This window comes from Anopheles stephensi, chromosome 2 (genome assembly GCF_013141755.1).
Source record: "Anopheles stephensi strain Indian chromosome 2, UCI_ANSTEP_V1.0, whole genome shotgun sequence".
Lineage (NCBI taxonomy): Eukaryota > Metazoa > Arthropoda > Insecta > Diptera > Culicidae > Anopheles > Anopheles stephensi.
This window is the reverse complement of record NC_050202.1, coordinates 46,686,500-46,708,982: the sequence shown is the minus strand read 5'-3', so window position 1 is coordinate 46,708,982 and position 22,483 is coordinate 46,686,500. Positions and strand designations below refer to the sequence as shown.

At 46.7% G+C, this 22,483-nt stretch overlaps 3 protein-coding genes across 10 annotated transcripts in view; 1 reads left to right on the top strand and 2 right to left on the bottom strand.

The window, feature by feature from the left end:
• The window catches only part of LOC118506981 (CDC42 small effector protein homolog), a 29,582-nt gene extending 26,940 nt beyond the window's left edge, over positions 1 to 2,642 (bottom strand). The window contains exons 1-2 of one of the 5 annotated variants that reach the window (XM_036044845.1): positions 2,498 to 2,642; positions 1,001 to 1,148 (exon numbers count right to left, since the gene is read on the bottom strand). The gene's annotated coding sequence lies outside the window, so the exon portion shown is untranslated. Of the gene's footprint in view, positions 1 to 1,000; positions 1,149 to 2,086; positions 2,226 to 2,343 lie in introns of those variants that run through there. The other 4 variants (XM_036044848.1, XM_036044844.1, XM_036044846.1 and 1 more) reach the window with 4 other exon arrangements.
• A 290-nt stretch (positions 2,643 to 2,932) lies between these two features.
• On the top strand, positions 2,933 to 5,448 carry LOC118506980 (integrator complex subunit 10). 3 transcript variants are annotated; one of them, XM_036044843.1, is made up of 5 exons: positions 2,933 to 3,082; positions 3,154 to 3,412; positions 3,488 to 3,555; positions 3,639 to 3,900; positions 4,004 to 5,448. In XM_036044843.1, exons 2-5 carry the CDS (start codon positions 3,284 to 3,286, stop codon positions 5,408 to 5,410), a joined length of 1,866 nt encoding a protein of 621 aa, XP_035900736.1. In that variant the 5' UTR covers positions 2,933 to 3,082; positions 3,154 to 3,283; the 3' UTR covers positions 5,411 to 5,448. The 3 variants fall into 3 exon arrangements, with proteins under 3 accessions (XP_035900736.1, XP_035900734.1, XP_035900735.1); XM_036044841.1 differs by having other exon boundaries at positions 3,977 to 5,448; XM_036044842.1 differs by having other exon boundaries at positions 2,962 to 3,082; positions 3,171 to 3,412; positions 3,977 to 5,448.
• An 18-nt stretch (positions 5,449 to 5,466) lies between these two features.
• The window catches only part of LOC118506979 (mucin-2), a 43,036-nt gene continuing 26,019 nt past the window's right edge, over positions 5,467 to 22,483 (bottom strand). The window contains exons 3-5 of one of the 2 annotated variants that reach the window (XM_036044839.1): positions 7,893 to 10,704; positions 7,715 to 7,819; positions 5,467 to 7,641 (exon numbers count right to left, since the gene is read on the bottom strand). In XM_036044839.1, coding sequence (XP_035900732.1) covers positions 5,732 to 7,641; positions 7,715 to 7,819; positions 7,893 to 10,704 — 4,827 coding nt within the window. In that variant the 3' untranslated portion in view covers positions 5,467 to 5,731. The remainder of the gene's footprint in view (positions 7,642 to 7,714; positions 7,820 to 7,892; positions 10,705 to 22,483) is intronic. The other variant, XM_036044840.1, reaches the window with a different exon arrangement.

Here is a 22,483-nt window from a genome sequence, read left to right as displayed (position 1 = left end):
CGAACGCCACGGAGCCTCGCAATAAGCATGCTACTCCATCAGCATGATAGACACGGCTTATGACTCAAGTCACACTTCTTAGGGGTTAAATTTCGGCTATCTTATTTTCTCTTCCATCACATCGGAAATCGATGTGCGCGATGCAAACACACCTCCAAAAAGGATAAACTGCGTCAGCTGAAACAACGCAAGTGTCAACAGCCCGCGAGGTCGTGATGATGTTCGTGGTTAATTATACATGCACGGCCTGTTGCACTCCGCCGTCCACCGGAAGTAATGCCAATAGGTTCCAGCAGACATTAGCCGTACATCATTCTTGACTGGAGGTCTTGAGCCGGAGAAAGAGAGTGTGTGTAAAACCGGCAAAAGTGCAATAAAAATGGAAAGACAAGAAGGAAGCAGCTTCTTCAAGCAGCTATGCACCATTGTGGTGAAAGAACGTACGGCGATCGTCATCGCAAAGCAAATGTCGCCAGCGCTGCAATTGGATTTATTTTCTGTACAATTTGCGTTAATTAATTATAGTCAGGCGGGGCGAACGCACGGGTCGACGTTGGGTGGCCTTGATTAATTGGATCTTTATACGCGTGGTTGCAGCAAGATCCACATGGTGTGCTTGCCGTTTACAGCGACAGCCAACTCTCCAGCCAATAGTTAAATTACATTGGCGAAGAAGAGAGTGAGTTGTTTGGGGTTGTTCGGTGTCATTTTCGTGACATGATCGAGACGTAATCGACCTCTCATTTATTCAAAGAAAGTAGCTAAGGAACTTGTTCAATAAAGTTTTTCGTTAGGTTCTCCTAAGTTCCTCCTTGTTTTCCTTTTCAACGATCTGCTAGAGGTTATACTGGCTCCTTTGAAGTCCTTTGAAATTTCTTCTTCTTTTGGCACTACATCATCGAGTGGTCCAGAAGTCTTCCATTTCTGGCTTCCTTTAATTAGTATCACCCCAAACCTGCATACTCAACTTTTAAGATTAGTTTAAGATCTTGTCACTTACCTTTGGAATTGAATTTTTGTTTCCCCTTATAAGATTCTTGTTTTGCGGCTTAAATTCCAATTGCTTTCAATTGGATTCAACTGTCACTGTTCGAATTTCTACACCATTTCAAACGTGTACTTCAACGTATTTTTCTTCTTTAAATAACCTAAATGAAAGAAACAACGCAAAATATGAATACGCATATTTTCAAATTAATAAAACCTTACAATACTATGAGATGCACTGAAGGAAAAGTTTCACATCGCACAAAACCATATTTTTCACTGTTTACAGCCATGCTTCGTTCGGATTCGTGGGGCATTCGCTTTCCCTGTTGCCATTTTTTCCTGGCATCACGCACCGAGACACGGAGGTAAGCGAATTCGTCAGCTTTTATGTGCCATTGTTTGGTCACCGACAAGATCGCCATTGGGAGACGAAAGCCATCACCACCCCATGTGCCGGATGATTAATGCTGCGCCAGTTCTGCCAGTTCCAGTGCGGTGCACCATGCTGCCGCCTACTCACACACACACACACACACACACACACACACATACATTAACGTTCCGTGAAGTACTTTTGCTCCGGGAGGTTACACATGGAGGTTTGCTGATGGCTGGTCCTTGAAGACACACACCAGTCCCGGTTCGGACATTGCTGCTGCTGCTGCCCGGTAGGGTCACCAGGCATTTTTGACTATCCGATCGGGTTGTTCCGTTCCCGGGGGAGGTGGTTGGGTAGGCAAGTGTAGCTGACCCTTTAGCCCAACGACGGCGGCCCCACGGGAAGATCGGATGGAACCGGTTCTGGTTATGTTTTGTTCCACCGTTCGACACCATCGCCATCGACAGACATCGAGAGCCCTAAAAGAAAAACCTGTCTTCTTCTCCCTCTTCTCGATCAACACACATACACACACATATAAGTACACAGACACAACTTTCAGCACGATCGCGGATGTGGCGCTTGTAATGAAGGAGGCAAACATTTTGTTTTTCGTGATCTCTTGCCTTCGAGTGCGATGAGCGGGTCAAAGGGAAATTAAAAATAACAACACTTTTTAATATGCACAACGGACGGAGTGATAAAAATAATACACACATGAAGTGGCTCTTTCTTAATACAACGATACAGCTTCAGGCTGCTGATAACACTTCGGATTCTTGTAACCATTCGGGATTAACAGAAATGGTTCACAGTTGTACAAATAAATGTATTGCCGACATGATCTTTAGGAGATCCGATTCACTAGTTGGGAGCGGGACTGGTCGACAATGTTCGCAGCGAACACAGCAAAACAACACTCGGAAATCTTGGGCAACACTTTCCCTTTCCCTTTGCTTCAGGAAATAACTCACAAACAAGTACCACCAGAAACGTTCCAAAGGGAAGATCACTTCGATCGCATTCGGGAATGGCGCGATGTTAAGCACAGAATTCGTTTTTCCATCTATAACTTCACCTGGATCGAACGGGTAACCAGTAAACACAAGGGACGAACTCAAATGTTACCATGGAATACAGCGCGGTACACACGGTTGGCATCAGCAGCAGCAACCAAAACACGACCCGACTCGTCTCGCAGGCGAAAGAAATTTAAATGAAAAAGAAACTGTGTGGAATGAAAGAGGTTGGAAATTGGACGGAACACAAGAAACGGTGCATGGCACCAACACATGTGCAGTGCTTGAGTTGCAGGGTTCGTGAGCAACTGTTTGATTGTTCAGGGATGAACATAGCGACATGGGCTTTACATTGTTTTCGGGTTAAAGTGGGATTTAATTGTATGTTAAATTATTGACGACTTGACGTTTACATTTTGAATACAGTTTTCTTACTTAAAATGAAAAAATGAAACATATCAAAGATGCTACTAATTTCTATTTAAAATAAAGCACCGCTAGCAAAAATATGGCAGACACGGTAGGCAGTCCGACAAATGTCAAACCCACACTGACAGCTACGTTCCGACACCGCGTTTGTTATTGTTTTCGGTGGATTGTTTACCAAACGCACGGCACAATTTCTTGCTCGCGCTAATTTTATCACTTTTATCGTCTTTTTTGTGACTTTCCACTGCTTTTCTAACTAAGTTCGGTAAGTTTTGCTGAAAATCACGGAGATAACGCCACCGACCGGACAGTCTAAACTTTACAACGATTCGATAGCGCTTCACTCTTCCCAGGCGGCTTGAAGGCAAGAAGCGAGAAATTGCTTATCAACCGGTGAACCGTTTTGAGGCACGTTTCGCGTCCCGGACACTGCCTGATTGTGGAGGCTTTTTTTTTTGTTTTTCCTATGAAAATGGACGTGATATCGAACGAAAAGTATCTTATTGCGCGTGCAAAAGAATCCACCGATCCGTACAAAGCGAAGGCGTGGATAATAGCGGCCAAAACGCTGTTTCCGAATGACTTTGGTGTGCAGGTAGGTGCGATGGTGGTGGGGTGTTTTTGTTTCCCTCGCCTTGTGAATCTAATATCTTTGCTTTCGCATTTATAGTTTGAGGCGTACGAAATCGAAAAGAATGCCAACAACTTTGAGGAAGCGGCCAAATGTCTAAGCTACATGTAAGCATTGGCTTATCTAGTCGGGGGTTTACAATCATCGCACTAATGTCCAACCATCTCTCATACATCACTCTTTGGTATAGTGTGATGACGTTCCATGGGGCTCACCAAACGCCGACCAATTTGTTGAACGAGATATCGCTCATGACGAATGCGTTGCGCATCCCGGAAGGATGTACCACACCGGAGCAGGAGTTTTACGTGAAGATGTTCCAATACATTTCGTACGAGGTGCAGCATCAGATACTGCTACTAACGGCGGCCCATTCCAACAACAATCTTGACCATTGCCGGTTGATAATGCTGCTGCTGAAGCGCTTCCCGCAAGCAATTTCTACTCACGCGGTAATTTATCAGCACCCCGAACGACGGAATCCTATATGCTAACCTCTTTCCGGGCGCGATTTGCTTTACTTAACAGCCCCGCTTGCTGGAAACGTTGATACAGAATGTGACCATGCCCAGCTTCAAGGAGATGCTGTTCAACGAAGCGATACCGCTGGTGTACAACCGCGCACCGGACCTGGCGCCCAAGCTCGTACATCGGTTGATGGCGGTCTGTTTCGAGTACTACTTGAATCAAATGCTAAACGACACCGAGGACCGTGCCCGGACGTCCACCGATTGTTGGAAGAAAATTTTCGAAATATTGGACTTTTGCGGCAAAATTCTCAAGTGGGAACCGTTCGTGCTGTACAAGAAAAGTTGGAGCAAGGACGTGTATTGCCAGAAAATCATTCACATCTACAATCTCGATCCGTTCCGGTCGACGGAAAGCAAACAGATACTGTTTTGCGCCACTATCGTGTTCGTGCTGGCACTGCAGGATTACATCGGGTACTCGAAACTCCGCTCGAAGGATGGTACAGCCGAAACGGAGGTCATACTGGTTGAGGCCCTGAAAGATGTGACACCGGAGGTGAAGCGGCGTGCGCACGAAGGTGTCCTCGAGATTCCACACATTCTGGTGAATGCCCCGGTCAGCCCGGACGCACCCAATTGTTTGCTTGCCTGCCAAAGCTGCTGGCAGCTGCTCCATTCGAACGATGTAATGAAAGCGGACTTTGCGCAACTGATACTCTGCATACCGCAGCTGTCGGGTTGGGTGCAAAAGTTCCTGATCGATCTGTACGTGTGCGCGGGTCAGCATGAAGAAACGGCCACTCTGCTGCAAGCGTCCACCGGCACCACGATGACGCAGCTTGAAAAATCGGTACGCCAGTTTGCGCTCACGCTCGTGCAAGGTCCACCGACGGTCCATCTGTTCGAGCAGATGGGCACAATTCTGAAGCATCTGCCGCATGCACCATCCCGTGGTTACTATCTGGAGAACGTTTCGCTCGGCCAGACGGCACGCGTTCTTATGCTGATGCCGTTGACCAAGCGCGCCATACTGCACTACCTCGTGCAAACGCTAATCGTACTGCTCAAACCGAAACTGATAGACGTGGAGTGCAGCAGCTCGCTGTTGGGCAATCTGTTGGTACTGTCTCAACTTAACTGGCCGCACGAATCGGCGACGGTAGAATTCATTTTCGAAATCATCAAAACTCGCCGGCTCTTTGCGTACCTACACTTTACGAGCTACGTTATCCAGGCGGAAATCATCGAAGAGTTTATGCACCTGTGGACACACTCGCCGGACGTGAAGCTGGAGCTCGCCATGCCTCAGCAAAGCCTGGCCACCGGTGCACGCCGCATCGGAACGCGTGGAGCGGATAAAGGTGTCAAGGAGGACTTTAAGCAGATCATTCGCCAGCAAGTCGCACGCAGCAATGATGATATCGACGAACTGTTGTTACAATTTCTACAGCAGCACCAGGTAACGCTTGTGCAGAACGTGTTCGATAAATGAACTTCCGGTGCAATAAACTGTCCCTTTGCTCGAATTAATTGTACAAAAACTCTTTGGGTTTTATTATTACAGCCATACCCGCCCATTGGATTGGACGGTGGGGAGAATTTTATTTAATTTATTTACAATGATTTCTACATCCTATCGCAACGCGCACAGACAAAGACCCTGACCGGGTGATGAAGAACAATTCTGAAAGTAGCGTGACTTGCGTTTGGCTGACGTTGTTGAATATATTGGCTTGCGGGGTTCATTTTCCCCGCGGATGAGTATTATGCAGACAGACAGCAGGTGATTCGGCAGCAGGTGACGCTCGAGTCCTTACGTATCCGGCTCGAACTGGTAACCCTTAATGTTGAGCGTAATGGAGATGATTTCCTTTGCCGGTTCTCCGTCCAAATCGTTCGACAGGCTGCTATCACGCTTCGTTCTTGCTACACCGGTCAGGGAAGATGAATCGGCAGCACCTTCCCCATCTGCAGCCACCGAACCGGCAGCATCCGCGACAGCGTCGGTCGAATCGGCCAGCGCGTTAATGTCGTTCAGCGTTTCGGGGCTAAGATGTCGGGCTGAGCGGGCACCCGATTCGGCAGGGAACGGTGGCAAATAAGTAGCAGGAGGATTAGTGCTGCTTGGTCGGTAAGGCTGTGGGCAGTTGGGATCGGGTGAGCCCGGATAGCAGGCGGATGGCGTGGTTGGGACAAATGGTCGCGGACAAGCGGGATCGAGTGAACCCGGATAGCACGGTTGACGTGTCGTTGGTACCGGGCGAGGAGTAGTTTGCGGGCAGCGTGGATCGTTCGAACCGGGGTAACAACGAAGTGGTGGCTGTGTTGGTGGCAGTGTTGGTCTTGGCGTGGTAGGACAGCGAGGATCGTTCGATCCGGGGAAACATCTAGGGGCCGGTGTAGTGGTTGGTGCTGGGCGGGATGTGGTTTGCGGACAGCGAGGATCGTTTGAACCGGGGTAGCAACGGAGTGGTGGCTGAGTTGTTGGTGGGGGACGGGGTGTTGTAGGACATCTGGGATCATTTGAGCCTGGGTAACAACGTGGTGCTGGTGTGGTAGTGGGCACTGGGCGAGGAGTTGTTTGCGGACAGCGCGGATCTGTCGATCCTGGGTAGCACCGTAGTGGTGGTTGTGTAGTTGTTGTTGGTCTAGGAGTGGTTGGGCAACGAGGATCGTTGGATCCAGGATAGCAACGTGGCGCAGATGTTGTGGTTGGCACTGGGCGAGGTGTTGTTTGTGGGCATCGAGGATCAGTTGATCCTGGGTAGCACCGCAGGGGAGGCTGAGTCGTTGGAGTTGGTTTAGGACACCGAGGATCCGTTGAACCGGGATAGCAAACCGGAGCTGGCGTGGTTGTTGGAATCGGTCTTGGAGTGGTTGGGCATCGAGGATCGTTGGATCCAGGATAGCACCGAGGAGCAGGAGTAGTGGTTGGCGCTGGACGAGGAGTAGTTTGTGGGCAACGAGGATCCGTCGATCCTGGGTAACAACGCAGTGGTGGCTGGGTTGTTGGTGTTGGTTTAGGGCAGCGAGGATCAGTTGAGCCTGGATAGCAAACCGGAGCTGGCGTGGTTGTTGGAACCGGTCTTGGAGTGGTTGGGCAACGAGGATCGTTGGATCCAGGATAGCACCGAGGAGCTGGCGTGGTTGTTGGAACCGGTCGAGGAGTGGTAGGGCAGCGAGGATCATTAGAGCCGGGGTAGCACCGAGGAGCAGGTGTAGTGGTTGGCACTGAACGAGGAGTAGTTTGTGGGCAACGAGGATCCGTCGATCCTGGGTAACAGCGAAGTGGTGGCTGAGTAGTTGTTGGTCTTGGAGTGGTCGGGCATCGAGGATCATTTGAGCCTGGATAGCATCGTAGAGCTGGTGTAGTGGTTGGCACTGGACGAGGAGTAGTTTGAGGACACCGTGGATCAGTAGATCCTGGATAACAAACTGGTGCTGGTGTGGTTGTTGGTACCGGTCGTGGAGTCGTCTGCGGGCATCGAGGATCAGTAGATCCGGGGTAGCAGCGCAGTGGAGGCTGAGTCGTTGGTGTTGGTTTTGGACAGCGAGGATCCGATGAACCCGGATAGCAAACAGGAGCTGGTGTAGTTGTTGGCACTGGGCGGGGTGTAGTTTGAGGGCACCGTGGATCTGACGATCCTGGATAACAGCGTGGAGCTGGTGTAGTGGTTGGTACTGGGCGAGGAGTAGTTTGCGGGCATCGAGGGTCGGTCGATCCTGAAAACAATCGAATGACGATTTATCAATATGGTATCCTTCATATATAAATGAGCAAAACTAAAAGCCTCACCTGGATAGCATGCTGGACGCTGCGTTGTAGTAGGCCTTGGAACTTCCACTGGAGGCAGATATGTTTCCGAATCCTGCTTGTCAGAACACTGGGGGTCAAGCGAACCTGAAACGCAAGATGTAAAATATTGGTGTGATTCTGCTACTTCCAAATCAGTCATTTCATTTGCATGACCTACCTGGATAACACTTTGGACTAGGGCGAGGAGTTGTCTGGGGACACCGAGGATCGGTCGAGCCAGGATAACAACGTAGAGCTGGAGTAGTTGTAGGTACGGGACGCGTGGTAGTTTGAGGGCAGCGAGGATCAGTGGATCCTGGATAGCAAACGGGTGCACGAGTCGTTGTTGGGACAGGACGTGGTGTTGTTGTGGGTACAGGACGAGGCGTTGTCTGTGGGCAGCGAAGATCGGTCGACCCTGGGTAGCACCGCAGTGGTGGCTGTGTCGTTGGTGTTGGTTTTGGACAACGAGGATCGGTTGAACCGGGGTAGCAAACCGGAGCTGGCGTGGTTGTTGGCACTGGTCTCGGAGTGGTCTGCGGGCATCGAGCATCAGTCGATCCTGGATAGCAACGTGGGACAGGTGTTGTGGTTGGCACTGGGCGAGGTGTTGTTTGTGGGCAACGAGGATCAGTTGATCCTGGATAGCACCGCAGGGGAGGCTGAGTCGTTGGAGTTGGTTTTGGGCAGCGCGGATCAGTTGAGCCAGGATAGCAAACTGGAGCTGGCGTGGTTGTTGGAACCGGTCTTGTAGTGGTTGGGCATCGAGGATCGTTGGATCCAGGATAACAGCGAGGAGCTGGTGTGGTTGTTGGCACTGGACGTGGAGTAGTTTGTGGGCAGCGAGGATCAGTAGATCCTGGGTAACAACGCAGTGGTGGCTGGGTTGTTGGCGTTGGTTTAGGACAGCGAGGATCTGTTGAGCCGGGATAGCAAACAGGAGCTGGCGTGGTTGTTGGAACCGGTCGAGGAGTGGTTGGGCAACGAGGATCATTAGAGCCTGGATAGCAGCGAAGAGGTGGCTGAGTAGTAGGTGTTGGCCTAGGTGTAGTAGGGCATCGAGGATCGTTGGATCCAGGATAGCATCGAGGAGCAGGAGTGGTCGTTGGCACTGGACGAGGAGTAGTCTGCGGACACCGTGGATCAGTAGATCCTGGATAGCAACGCAGTGGCGGTTGAGTGGTGGGTGTCGGACGGGTAGTCGTCGGACAGCGTGGGTCAGTTGATCCCGGATAACAGTTAGGCTTATCAACTGGTGGTAAATATGTGGCCGTTTCCTTCGGTTCTTGTGGACGAACAAATCCTGGACAACGAGGATCGGTCGTTCCCGGTGGACAACGAAGTACAGGCGTTCTGCAGCGAGGATCGTTCGAGCCCGGGAAACAGTTCAAAGCCGTACTGGGCGTTACTGATGGCACAGTGGGTACTACCGGTGGCTTTGTAGTCACCTGCTCTTGAGGAATAACCGGCAAGAAGATCGATACTTCTTCACACCGCGGGTCATTGGATCGTAGCAAACAGTTTGGTATGCTGTCATCGTCCTCTTCAGTAGTGGTTGAGAAGCGTGGCGCTGTAGGCGATGGTACTGGCCTTGTTGGGCGTACCGATGGACGGAAGGTGGTCGGGCAGCGAGGATCCGTTGAGCCGGGGAAGCATCGAAGCGGGGCCGGTGTCGTTTCGGTGGTCGTTGGTGTCGGTCGTGTGCCTCGAGACCGACAACGTGGATCGCGCGAGCCGCGGGAACAGTCCGGACGCTGAGTGACGATCACATCATTACAGCGATCATCTGTTGAACCGGGCAAGCATGTAAACTGTGTCGTCGACACCACCGTAGGTGCCCGTGTATTTGGTGGACGAGTGCGCCGTGGTGGAGCCGTTGCCGGAGTCGTTTCTACCGGGCGCGGTGGTCGTGTACCGCGTCGTGGAGGTTGCGTTACCGGGACGGTATATTCGGGTTGGGTTGGCACCGGCGTTACCGGTGGGCGACGTCCTCGCGTTGGAACAGCCGGAGCAAGCGAAGTCGTTTGTGTTGGTCGTCCGCGCGTTGGTGATGGACGTCTGGTAGACGTTTCAACCGTGCTGATCAGATTCTCCTCGGCACATACCTGTGGTCCACAGCCTCCGCGACAGATTTCGATGTCACACTTCAGGAATACCTGCATACGGTCGGGGAACTTGAACGCTTTGATGCTGTTGTGCACTACCAATGTAGCGCCCGAGCTGCCCGTCTGCGTCGTCTTTTGCCACAGCCCAAAAAGTTTTTTCTTGCGCGAGCATCCGTTCTTGTCCGACAGCTGAAGCCGGGCAGTCGATGCCGCATCATAATCGGGACTATCAAACGCATAGCAATCCTTCACCGACACGTCGTATTCGCCTTTAGGATCGCGCAAGTACACCAGCACACTGAGCGCCTCGCCGATTTTGATGATGCTCGGGATGGGCGAAATGTTCGGATAGAGCCCACGCTGGATGTCCATCCAACACTCGACACCACCGGTGGAGGTAGGCACATTCACCACCTCCAGCTGGTCGACGACGAACGGCTTGAAAATGATCGTGTTCTGCTGCTGCTCGCTCTGGCTACAGGATATGCGTCGGGCTGTATCCCAGGCCTCCTGCACTTCCTCGTCCGTCTGTATGACGAGCACATTGTCGACCGAGGCACACACGGCACAGGATGGCTTGCTGCCGCACCGGTCGTACGGTACGGTGAAGGTAAACTGCTTGCCACCCTGGTTCGCCTGCACGTATCGGCACTTGGGATCGTTGTGGTAGCCCTGGCTGTAGATTACACCCCGAAAGTCATCCTCAAACTGTACCGTGACGAGCATGCCGTTGCGCTGATCACATTTCACATCGATCGTCTCGATGTGGGTGTGATCGTGGCCACCGGCCCCATCGCCCTGGCGGAGCACGTTTCGCTGGTTTCCTACCGGTGCGAGCGCATTCTGGCTAGCTCCAAACAGTTGCGCAACGGAAAAGCTGGCCTGCTTTTCGAGAGAGAGAGAGAGTAAAGAAAATGGAAGGAAAAGGATCAGAATGTTTCATCAACTTAGGCGACATGTGTAATATTCAAATACAAATAGCACCAGTGGAAGAGAATTTACATGCGTGACGTTGACATGATGGGAGAAGCATGCATGGGCATGGATGGTCACAAAAGGGGAAAGGATTCCCGAAAATTCCGTTCCCTACACGCTTGTGTCGGCTCCGAGATGTACGCAGACAATTGTTAGTAGATTATGTGGACCAACAGGTTTGTGACGTGCATACGAATGTCAATTTCGGTCTTTGTTGGAAATTTTACGCTCCCTAATGGTTATCGAGACTATCCCGGGGTGGACGCGTTTAGGGGTTAGCGGTGGGAGGGGAGGTGTTGAATCGTTTTGGAATGTCAAATTAAATTTACTGCATCACTCAAACGGCAAGTTGAAGACATTCTCGGAAACAATCAGGTTGGCTAGAATTCCGGCGCGGAGTTCAAATACTTGCCGGAACTGCTTCGTACTTGCCGGAACTTCAAAGTACGTCCGTAAGTCTCTAGGACTCACGGTCTTAACTAGAAACTAACGGTCTGCTCGGTGTATTGGCAAGAAAACTTCTCTCGCAGCCCGACAATTCGTTAGTCCAGTCCCAAAATAAATCATTTCAGCTAATGTGCCGCGACAAAAACATTTCCCTGTAACAGGACCCGACTCGGCTGGCTGGCTGGCCCAAAAAACAGTTCTTACGAATGATTTGTTGTGTCAAACAAAGAATCGAATCAGAAACATCCGTTGCGCTCTCACCATGATAATTTGTTTCAATCATTGCGTATTGAAATTGAGGTATTGGTTCTTGGTTCGCTCACTCGGCCGTGCGATGATGGTGCGTTTGCGGTAGGGCCAATTTTTCAAGTTTTCGTTCGAACTCGTCTGCGAACTTGTTTCTCTTGCGAACGAAATTGAATCCTATCGTCATGTATCCCTCTTGTTCGGGGAACAAAAGCGAGCAGGGAAAAAATTGAGAGCCCGCAATCGGAAGGATTATTTCGCCTTCGAACAATTTCCTTGAAGGAGGGCGATACTACGCCGAACTGGACCGATAATTGGACCGATTGGTTTTTGTGTGGTAAAGCCAACTTTGCCCCATTTGTTGACGAATTCCACGTTTCATCGTGGTCTTCTCGCACCGTGGGAAGAAAAAACACTGCTCTAGCAACTTCGCAACTTCAGGCCGTAGAACGTCCCTGTTTCTCGGCATTCACTCTCGACTACTGTGCGCCTCCATAGCGATAGAGTACTGTAGTTGTGCATGGACAAATCAGTGATACATCAACGCGTATTGGAGGACCGAGTTCAATTAGGAGTTGCCTTTATGCAACGCGAAAGATGAAGTATTTGGCATTGCGTTGCTCAGCATCGGCTAGAGCTGGAGCGGACGTGTCGTAAAGTTTGAAATTACCTTTGGGCGAACACCTGCTACACGGTCGAGGAGGATCTGTTTGTTCGCCGGTAAAGTTTTGCGTCATGCGAACCGGACCATGCTGAGGGCCCGTGTACTTCATACAACAAAAATGCGATGAGAAACCCGGTGCTCACCGTGCACGTCCCGATACGGTAGGTTTGCGATGGAACTTCCGCTCCGATAGGTACCGAGAATGAAGTGTTCGCTCGCTCTTCGGCAGTACATCCTCTTATCAGTGCCGATTCGGAACGGGACGGAACTTAGTTATCCGTAGCGCTAGCCGGGCGGGTAAAACAAATTACGTTCCTTGCGTGGTTTCTCCACATTTAACGGCTTTTTCGCATTTCTTTACCGGATTGATCGTACCTTTTGTGCGTTTCCTTTCGCCGGTGGATTGATTTGTTGTGTGTGATTTTGGGTGGCTTTCTTCTCGGTTTTTTTGTTGTTGTTGGGAGTAGTAAAATTGGCCGACTTTTGACGTGTGGAAAAGCTATCCTTCTGTTTTCTTTTGGGCCCTTTTATTGCTACCGTCGTTCGTCCCACGTGCGGCGTCGAACGTTCGAACGGTTGTGCGCCTGAATGTATGCTCTACCGGTGGATGGTTGGTCGGTCCAAGGGTTTGACGTTATTGTTGCTGTGTTTGCTCGCTGTTGTTGGTAGCAAGGGCGTGCCTCTTAACGCTACGCTGATGCTACCGGTATCGGAATGGCGTGTGCGTGTGATTCACATTATTGGTTCTCTCGGATGGATCCGTGCACTTTACTTCAGCGAGAGAGCTTCCTGTGATGGATGTCGCCATAAGATATGGTGACCATGTATCTTGTTTCACGAGCGCATGATTTATGATTATGAAAGCCGGCATATTGCGCCGCGCTAGAACAAACGGCAATGTACACCGAGTGGTACAGATTTGAGCTCCCAGCTCGTTGGTTGTGCGTAGGGTTTGGATTGCTCTAGACTGCCATGGTGCCACGGATGATTTCTAGCAGCTTCTGTGAATAATATCCAGCCAAAAAGGGTGAATGCAAATCAATCCACACCAATTTTTTCCTTCGCCTTCAATATTAGGGCGAATGATAGTAAATCTCCTGATTATGTGTGTAAGAACCAAACTCCATTCAATTACAAAGCGCATTTTCGGGTTTTGCACGAACCACGCCTTGGTACGTGGTAATTACTTCAAATTAATTCTGAACACTCACAAAAAAACAATCATTTTCTTACCCCGGGTCCGGTGAGCTACGAACGAAAGTATTTCAAGTACGTCACCGGTGGAAGCCGGCTGTTCAATAAATTACTTTTCACCGTGTTTTTCACGGGAAAGGTAGTGTAATGGTTTTTCTTATAACTTTTGGTGTGCTTTCTCTCTCTCTCTCTCTCTCTCTCTCTCTATCTCTTTCTCTCTCACTGCACATTTGTTGCTTTTGCTGTGTAAACGGATCCTTCTAAGTAATTTCGTTCATTGCACAAAGTCAAAGTCAATAAAGAAGGCAATGGTGGCCAGCGCTCCCTTCCATTGAGGGAGCTTTGTACTGTTTTCTCGTGCGAAAAGAAAGAAAGTTTTAAAGAAGGTAGAAATGAAGTAATTTGAAACAAAAAAAGTATAGATGGCACCGAAACTCGGGACCAGGTCATGCTCGCCGCTACCGATACTGGAGCAGTACGGATGGGAGCTTTTGCATCGCCGCTGAAATAATAGACAAATAATGGCCACGGTTGACTTCGGTTGGCAAGGGATGGTAAATTAAATTTCACTTAATTTCCGCTTCCAACCTGTGCCGTGATAGCAGGAAGAAAACGGCAGCATGATTCGTCCGCTTGGGCGAAGGAAGTGGGTCGCCTTATTACGGACGACCGGCGCCGGTCCCTTCACCCTTACACGCCGTACAATTTGTTGCAATAAGCGTTGTGAGATCCTTTTGCACTTCTCAGAGGGGATAGAGGAAAAGCTCTTGGAGGGCGAGTTTTGAAGTATTACCAAAGGGTTGGCAAGTATCTGCTTTGTTTTATCGGTAGGGACAACCAGATTTGGTAATGGTTTTCGGTCAGGACAAACGTGGAATAGAGGGGTTTAATTTCTGTCCGGAGTGTGAACCATCCTTCGCATAGCGCCTTTTAAAGTGTTCAGGATGTTTTTTTTATTGTGAGTGATTTGCAATAATGATATTGATCTTTGATGTGGGAGAGATGGGGAAGAATTGGGAATTTTAATTACATCGACCTGTAACAGAGTCTGTATCCATACCGTAATCAATGATGGAAACGAGGTCGAAATTCGTGGTATAAATTCTTCTTTGGTCTAAATAGGAAATATCCATCGTAGTTAAACAATTTGAATTTTGATGTGTCAATGATATTTGACTTGAGGCTTTAAGAAAGCTGATAAGTTTTTAGATATTTCATTCGATTGTCTTATGCACTGGCTGATCAGACCAACTAGTCTCTCTTTTGCATTAGCATAGCATTTTTCAAAGTTATTAGTACATTTGGTGCATCCCTTGAGCTCAAACCAGATGAAGAATTGCGATTGAAGCTTTTTTCGCACAATGACTTTTGCTCCTTATTTAAAAAATATAAAACCTTGAAGCTTATCATGAACTTCTACTTCTGGAGATAGTCAAAAACTTATCATAGAATTCGATCTACTCACAGTGTGGAACGGCATCAGAGCATTGATATAAACTCTGAAAAATATCCTAGATAATATGGACTTTTTATACGAAACTCGCAGTCCTCATTGAATACTATTTATGTAACTCAGAATAGACGGTAAATGGAGATTAGCAAAAAACATTGTTGCGGTTCTGGACAGTCCAATCCAAGAAACTATCAACTGGAATCAGTTGCGATAGAATTTTAATGAAAAAATTGTTTCAGAGGATATTATCCAAGAGTTTTACAGCCATCGAAAGATTAACTGGTCTAGTCATGAAGGGCAGCCAGAATTGGCAGGTCAAAACCTCTAGAGGTTGTAGAGCTAAGTAACAAAGAGAAGATTTATTTAGACAGCCATAGCTCAGTAATCTAAGCGATACAACTCAGATACAAGAGATACCAGGGATTTTGAACGGACCTGATGAAATGCTTAGCAAGACCATCGTCGAAGGTCCTGTTTACTTTTCAAATGTGTTCATCTAACACTTGATCGCCATTCTTTGTTTCCTCGGACGATATTGATACCACTATAAAGATATTGCATGCGAGGATGGTGGATCATAGATAAAGCAAACTAAGCTTGGTGCCCCCAGTTTTCAAGAGGCCCAGACCATATCGACATAGGTATATCTTCTTAGATGGATAAGATGGCTGTCGAGTCCTGGGAATCTGGACCATTTGAAGGGGCCTCATACTGAACCCCATAAGGGGCCTCAAATAATGTCTGTCTGACTCTAACGTCATATAGGGCCTCCAAAGAGCTTCATCCGCCTCCGGTTGCATGTCTTTGTAATACTATGGATCCAACAATTATATCTCTAATCTTTTATAGGATTTTCTTAAGTTTGAGAGTAACAGGCTAATCACAATGATTGGCGTTATTTAAAACAGATACTTATCATTACGCTATTATAATGTGGCATCTGGGAAAAGCTTCAAATCCAATAATTCGTTGCTTCCAAACCATAATCACTGATGCATAAAGAGAAGAAAACCGTGACATTTTTACTGGGTCATTTTAAAAGAGTTGGATCGTAAAGAGATTGCAAATCGTAATTTTCCAACAATAAAATCATTCTACATGCAGATGTTCTTAGCTATCATATACTATTTAGTTCCATCAATTATATCGTCCGTTATTAGCATTATTAATAAAGTGGTATAATGTCAAAATATTATGAGTGTAAGTGACAACGTAGGTAAGCACTATTAAAAACTTTTAACCTGTGTTGCTACAGACAAACAGTTCACCCCAAATTATTAAATGTGGTTTGGATAATAATATGCAAAACCTCAACCCGTCCATCATCGCCAAAAGTGTACTGCTGCTGGTGCTGCTGCTGCATTTAATTAGCACAAATAGCGCGAATAAGTTAACACATTTTCAATCAAATTTTAGTACCTCGCCCCCAAAAGAAACTTTATACCGCGTTTTCCAGCCGATGAAAAGTTTTCCCAAACGATTCGACTACCGAGCTCCAGTCACTGCTGCTGCTGCTGCTATGTATGGCTCGAACCAGGAAATGACTGAATCAGGTTGGGTACGATTTAATTAAATCTGAACCCACAAACAAACTGTACGCATCCCACGGGTGCATACGAGTGAGTTTTGGTGGTTGGTGCCGGTTAGCGCGTGACGTTCCCGCAAATGACGTGATGGCAAATTAATTTTGGTCTGCCCATATAAAGTGAACCGCAATCGGGGAACTGAAACTGACCGATCGAGAATTAATCTCGGTATTTGCGATTTGTCTTCCGTATCCCGGGTGTTTCACAAGCGGAAAAGTGATAATTTACACAAGTTCAGGCTCACTTTTAGGCTCAATTTCCGTGTAAACTTCACTGTGTCAATGTTGCGTCGTGATGTAGCAGCACTCTGTCGTAGCCGCCGAAGAGTGTGATCCGAAAATGTTGTGTATCACTTGTGTTATCCGTTTTATCCTAAGCTATTTGGACATGTTTGACTAAATTTTGCACTCAGCCAAGTAAACGGTCTCAGCCACTGCTACCGTTCCGCGTTGATTTACGATTACAGCAAGATTTGCATACTACCGCCATCGGCAGTAAAGACACCGTGCCTCGGAACTCGGAAGCTGCTGAAGTGAGCTTGACAACAGAATTAATGATCCATCTTTCGCGGTTTCCATCTTGCGCGGCATTTTTTGGGTTCTGTTTATTCTGGGACACAGCGTATACAGGGCAACCGTTCCGGGATCGTCATGCACTGCACGTGCCGGGAGTAGCTAAGCATGGATTAGAAATTAGTCCATTTTCTGTGAGTTTGTGTTTGCGTATGGGGCTCGTTTTATGGTTGTTTAAGCAACGTCTTTGATTTAAAAGGAATGAAAAGAGAATAGAATGGAGGAGCAAAACATTCTTAACCATGGGTATAGCATTCCAAACACGTCATGCATTTGTTCGTGCATTTGATCTGCATAGAAAATTAGATAATAAACAATGATAAATTGGCAGATTTGCGCTTCCGTATCTGGAACCTTGATCAAACATTGTGATTTGAACGTTGGTGAAACGTGTTTAAACTGGTCTCGACTTTAAAGGCATTAGCAGTCGTATTCCTTATAATAATCAAATATGGAAAGTTTAGTTCACATGAACCATTCTCGGGTCTTAGAGTTAGACCCCGGTAGATACCGAATTCTTTGTATAATTTTACAACAGCAAATATGATCATATTTTCGCTTTTCCTATCCATCCAATCCAATGAACTATCCATTCTAATCTGACATTTTTGACAGTAAGCTTGAAATGATAGGATATTGCACGGAAGGCAGCATATGTTTTTTAGGAAAGTGTTTTAACATAGTAAAAATATTTCGGCACAAGTTGGGTTTCCGCAAAACGATGGGAAGTTATTACTAGAAAAAGCTTTACGGCCATGTAACTTAATAATATCTATGTTTGGAGTTATCAGTAAAAGTGCTTTCAGTCGAAGTTTTGCAACCATAGCTTGGAATGGTACATTGTGAGAGAATCAACCGAATGTAGGTTTCCCCTGTTATTGATGGTGGCATCTATAATAAAATCAGGATTATTGAAAGGCTGAAAGGTAAATGTCCAAGGGTTCATCTAGAATATGAAATAAACAGCTTAAAATTAGTGGGAAGAATTGAACGGAATAGTTCAAATGAATAGCTAGGCCCAAGTCTGATGGATATAGGAATAACGATGGCGTTAAAAAATACAGTCCAACTTTGGAGGGTGAATACACAATACAAAACATTTTCTGAGGATTCATGGTTCAAGAAGCATTCTACAAAAATATTACCATCTGATATCGGGAAGTTTTAAGTCACCTGATCACCTGATGTCTTTCCGATGGCCTTAAAAATTGATTGAATTTATTTTAGCTTTTACTGAGCATTAGCGATCATCTGAAACTCCGTCTTGGATTTAGAATGATTGAATAAAGTCCTCGAAGAGATTTTTGGTACAACAATATTGGTCGATGCTGAGGGCGTCCTTTTTTTTCTTCCTTGGTACTGCAACCTCGAGGTGTCTCGGCCTGGTTTTTCTTGCTTCCTGTGACTTGATTTAACCCGTAGCTGAATAGTCAATCTTGAGTACGGGGAGGCTATCTGGATGGGATTTGAGCCCTGGTATTACCATGTGTAGATCGTTGTCACATCGACCACTGGACCCTAACACTGCTGAGATCACTCAGTACAATTTACGGACGAAGACGTTCTACATAATTTTTGCTAATGGATGCCTTAGCTGCTTATACGCTGCTTAGACGGCTCGTTTGTCCAGACTGTTTTTAACGATTTGGACAGCCAATCTGACTCTTGGATCTAAGTTTCATAACAGTAATTTTTTTTTACTGAGTGAGAGTTTTTTGTCTTTCTTCACAAATGATACGATGTTTTTTTTATACTTGCAATACTATTTTCTAGGGATACAGCAGGAACTAAATTTGAATAAAAGCTCCTTGCCCATCTTGGTCGTAGCTGATCTAGTTAAACTGGTTACTAGAGTTAAACTTGAATTAAACTTATTTTGCTATATTTTAAATTTAGATAAAAACATGGTACATAAGACAGTATATTGTTGGGTAGTTTACTAGCACTCAGGGCCACTGTTTTAAGCGTTCAGGGTATTTTTAACGCACAAGTTAATAATACTTACTTTTTCTTTTTTAAGTTTACAACCAAAATAATATCTTAAAGCAGAACATTTCTTTTGATTGATGATTATAATAACTACTCCATTTACTCTGTTATTTTAGTAAATTCCAACAGCCTTGAATATACAGTTATTTGACACCTAAACTTGACAAACAAAAAAAAAAAAAAGCCGGAAGCATCTGCACGTTTTCAATCACGGTCTTACGGTGACACTTCCGTGCAAATTGTGATCATTGCTCGTTCGTTGGCCATGAGTACTTCATTCGCGATGCATTCATGAATGTGTCTGTTGTGTCAAAAAATATTTACCTACAACAAGCAATAGGTAAACAGCAAAAAAACACATTTACCAATGGCGTCATATGAACGGTTCCAACAAAACAGAGAGGCTTTTACCTGTCGGATGTTATAATCCGTTTTCAATCAGCAACGGGGGCTCGAAACTTCTCCCGCAATTAATGATCGTACGTTCATTCATTGCTTCAGAGACGGATTATGCTGATAAACGTGTTTGATAGGCCGGTTCGATCAACAACCCTGATCAAGTTGGACACGCACTCACAAAAGTGTGGGGTGCGTCCGTAAGGGTCTATTTTGAGCGGGGATCATGCAAATTAGTCGAGTTTTTGCACCGGGTTGATGGCATACCACTGTCTGGTCTGCGAAACTTCATCATCACCAACTGGCCGTGCCGCTTCTTCATTTGTGAATTTTTACAACGAATTAACAACGAAGCTGGGAGGAACGCTCGAATATACCCATGTGATGTCTCTGGGTGGCGTAAGCAATCATGTGTGCACAAGCTGGCACCATTTCAAGGCCAAGTATTTTCTGCAGATGTTCGGAGCCTGCGGAAATAGCTTGCGAAACGGCTATGAATTAATTATAACTATGCTAGGGTGATAAAAAATGGGGAGCCGAAGAGATGATGTATTTTTAGGAAGAAGTCGGAACATAAATAAACTTGATGGACCAAGAGCGTATTAGGGAGTGTATTATCTATTCATATTTTTGTAGCGTCTTCTTTCGATTGTAATGCGTAGAATTAACACTCAGAAGAAGCATCAAATGTGGCTGCATTAAATCCCTCCTAAGCTAAGCTCCATTTCACGATTTTTCTCACGCCCGTGCTGCATTAGGATTGCACCGCGATGTCATTAGCGTGGTAAAAGCCAGACAGTCCTACCTCTACCGTAGCTAATGTGGTCACGCAATGTTGAGATATTTAGCGATCCCTACAATCGGACCGAATGCTACCAAAAACCGATTTGTCAAATGTGAGCACCTTATTCATCGCCGCTTACATCCCACGGTGAGATCCTCGGCTTAACGCAATCGCGTTGATAGTTGCTGGTGATGGATAAAAATCTACGCCTCACGTCCATCCTGCTGCCGGAGTGGAAAGTGTTCCAGAAGCGTTCGGTTTCCGTGCATGTGCAAAATGGGAAGAGTCAACGAGCACCAGCAGCAGCAGCAGCAGCAGCAGTAGGTCAGCGTCCATGGGCCGGCATTGCGCAACGTTTGACCCCTTGCTGGGGTGGGAAACTGCGAACGGCTCAGATCGGTTAAGAGATGTAAATGAAGATTATCTTCATACCCCGATCAAGACGCGTCATCATCGTCGAGATGGGATTCGGGCGCGGAACTTGTTTATTGGAAAGGGCCGCTCTCGTCTGCGGAAAGCGAGTGTTGTGCGGCTTGGACGAGAAATCATTGCGTACGCAAATCACGAACGAGTTCGCTCCAGTGTGGAAGAGAGTAGTCCGGTGTACACATTGTCTCCAAACTCGTGGTGTGCAAGATGTAATTTGGGAAAGCATTGGTTAGGTTAGACGATTATTTGAGGTTTGACATTTGGGCGAAGCATCTGGCAAGAAAGTCAACAACAAACCACTCGAAACACTAGAAAAAGCGGCGTCTTCTTAGCTGGTGCTGCTGGTGTTTGCCTCCAGCGACCGTATCTCCTATCCTGTCATTAGCCTAATAGAAGCGCCATTGTCTGTAGCGTTGATGCCCGCAGGCGTTGACCTCCGCAAAAAAAAGATGAGTTGGAGGTAGGTTCTCATCTCCGATAAACGCCTCATTGAAGCATAACGCCAACTTCAAGCGGTGCATTCATCTCGATGCTTCATATGGTTGTGTCCTCTTGCCATCGAACCATCCACGGGAGCAAAGGTGTCAATTCGCGTGTATCGTGGCTTACACGTCCATCACATGATGTATCTGCAGCGGGCCAAGATGTACGAAAGTACCATGAAACAGCAAGTTAAATAAAGGCGGATCGTCACCGGGTTGATCCTCTTGCCAGACGCCTTAATCGTCGGGGTGCGTGGTAATATTGGCGTTGGACGTGCCGTTTGAGTGGAAAGGTCAGAACGATCTCGATGATCATACTATCAAGTGCCATTTGAAGTACTGACAGGGTGGATTCGAGGTATATGTCAATATGAGGGTAGTTTTTTGTTTCGCAAATGGTTTAGAATTTATTAAGTAAAAGGTCGCCGAGGCCGAAAATTTCACTCGCTTCTCTTTAAATGATTTTGGGTTCCCGTGAGTATTGGAAGAAATCCTTGAAGTGTTTGTATCCCGTGGATTTCATAATTTTAAGGGAAAATTTATATTTATTTTATGAATATTTTACATTTTAAATTAGTTAAACAATTTCCTTTGGTGAATAAAACGATGTTAACGATATAACTTGCAAAACCTTATCCTCTTCGTTATGTCATCCTCATATATGCGAGGAAAGGTGCAAGGTTAAGGAAACCCGTGCTCACGCTTCATCCGATCAACCCTGTTAACCTTGTCGAGCCTTATAAAATGGCACCATTAGAAGCACCAGAACCGTTTGACATAAAATCAATAATCTCCCATAACGGTGTGATGTGCGTGCATGCATGTGCCCACATCTGTCCGATCAAACTTCATGCCGTGACTCGCAAGTACTCAGTTGGACCGACCATTATTACTTTTGTAAAATAAATGCTCATCCCGGTGCGCTGGTTACGGTGAACTTTTTTGCGAAGCACAAGAAGTGTTGGCTGTGCAACAACCAGACAAAAAATCTCACTCCAATCAATGATTGTATTTTTGCCTAGGGGCATTGGCCGTTAGGGGTAGATTTGAAACATTCAACAGGTTCCCACCTGAACGCCATCAACCCCCCAAACATCTAGCGTTATGTACAAGCAAAAGAAACACGTCACACAACATACATAATAAATACATGGAACAAATCAGCTTTTTTGGTGCTTTTTTTGCTCTCATCAAACTGCAACTATAAGCTTAAGTTAGATATTGTGAGGGCTTCACTACTTCGCCTCACTTTTTTCAATTTTCACGGGACGAAGATGGCCCGGTGTTCGTAGGGTTCTTTCATCGTATCCGCATGATGAATGGGTAGCGTGCACGCAAACACGCGCACGCCATCATTCCGAAGTCAAAGGTCCAAGAAAGCTGACCTCCACCAGGGTGACCAGGTTATGCAACTTATGCTGGCTGCACATAGGAATTTTCCCTCTCC

Excerpts from the sequence above, each read along its gene's own strand:
- LOC118506980 (XM_036044841.1), top strand. The coding sequence starts at position 3,284 with ATGAAAATGGACGTGATATCGAACGAAAAGTATCTTATTGCGCGTGCA. Across the intron at positions 3,556-3,638 it reads GCCAAATGTCTAAGCTACAT|TGTGATGACGTTCCATGGGG; the intron begins GTAAGCATTGGC and ends TCTTTGGTATAG. Across the intron at positions 3,901-3,976 it reads AAGCAATTTCTACTCACGCG|CCCCGCTTGCTGGAAACGTT; the intron begins GTAATTTATCAG and ends TTTACTTAACAG.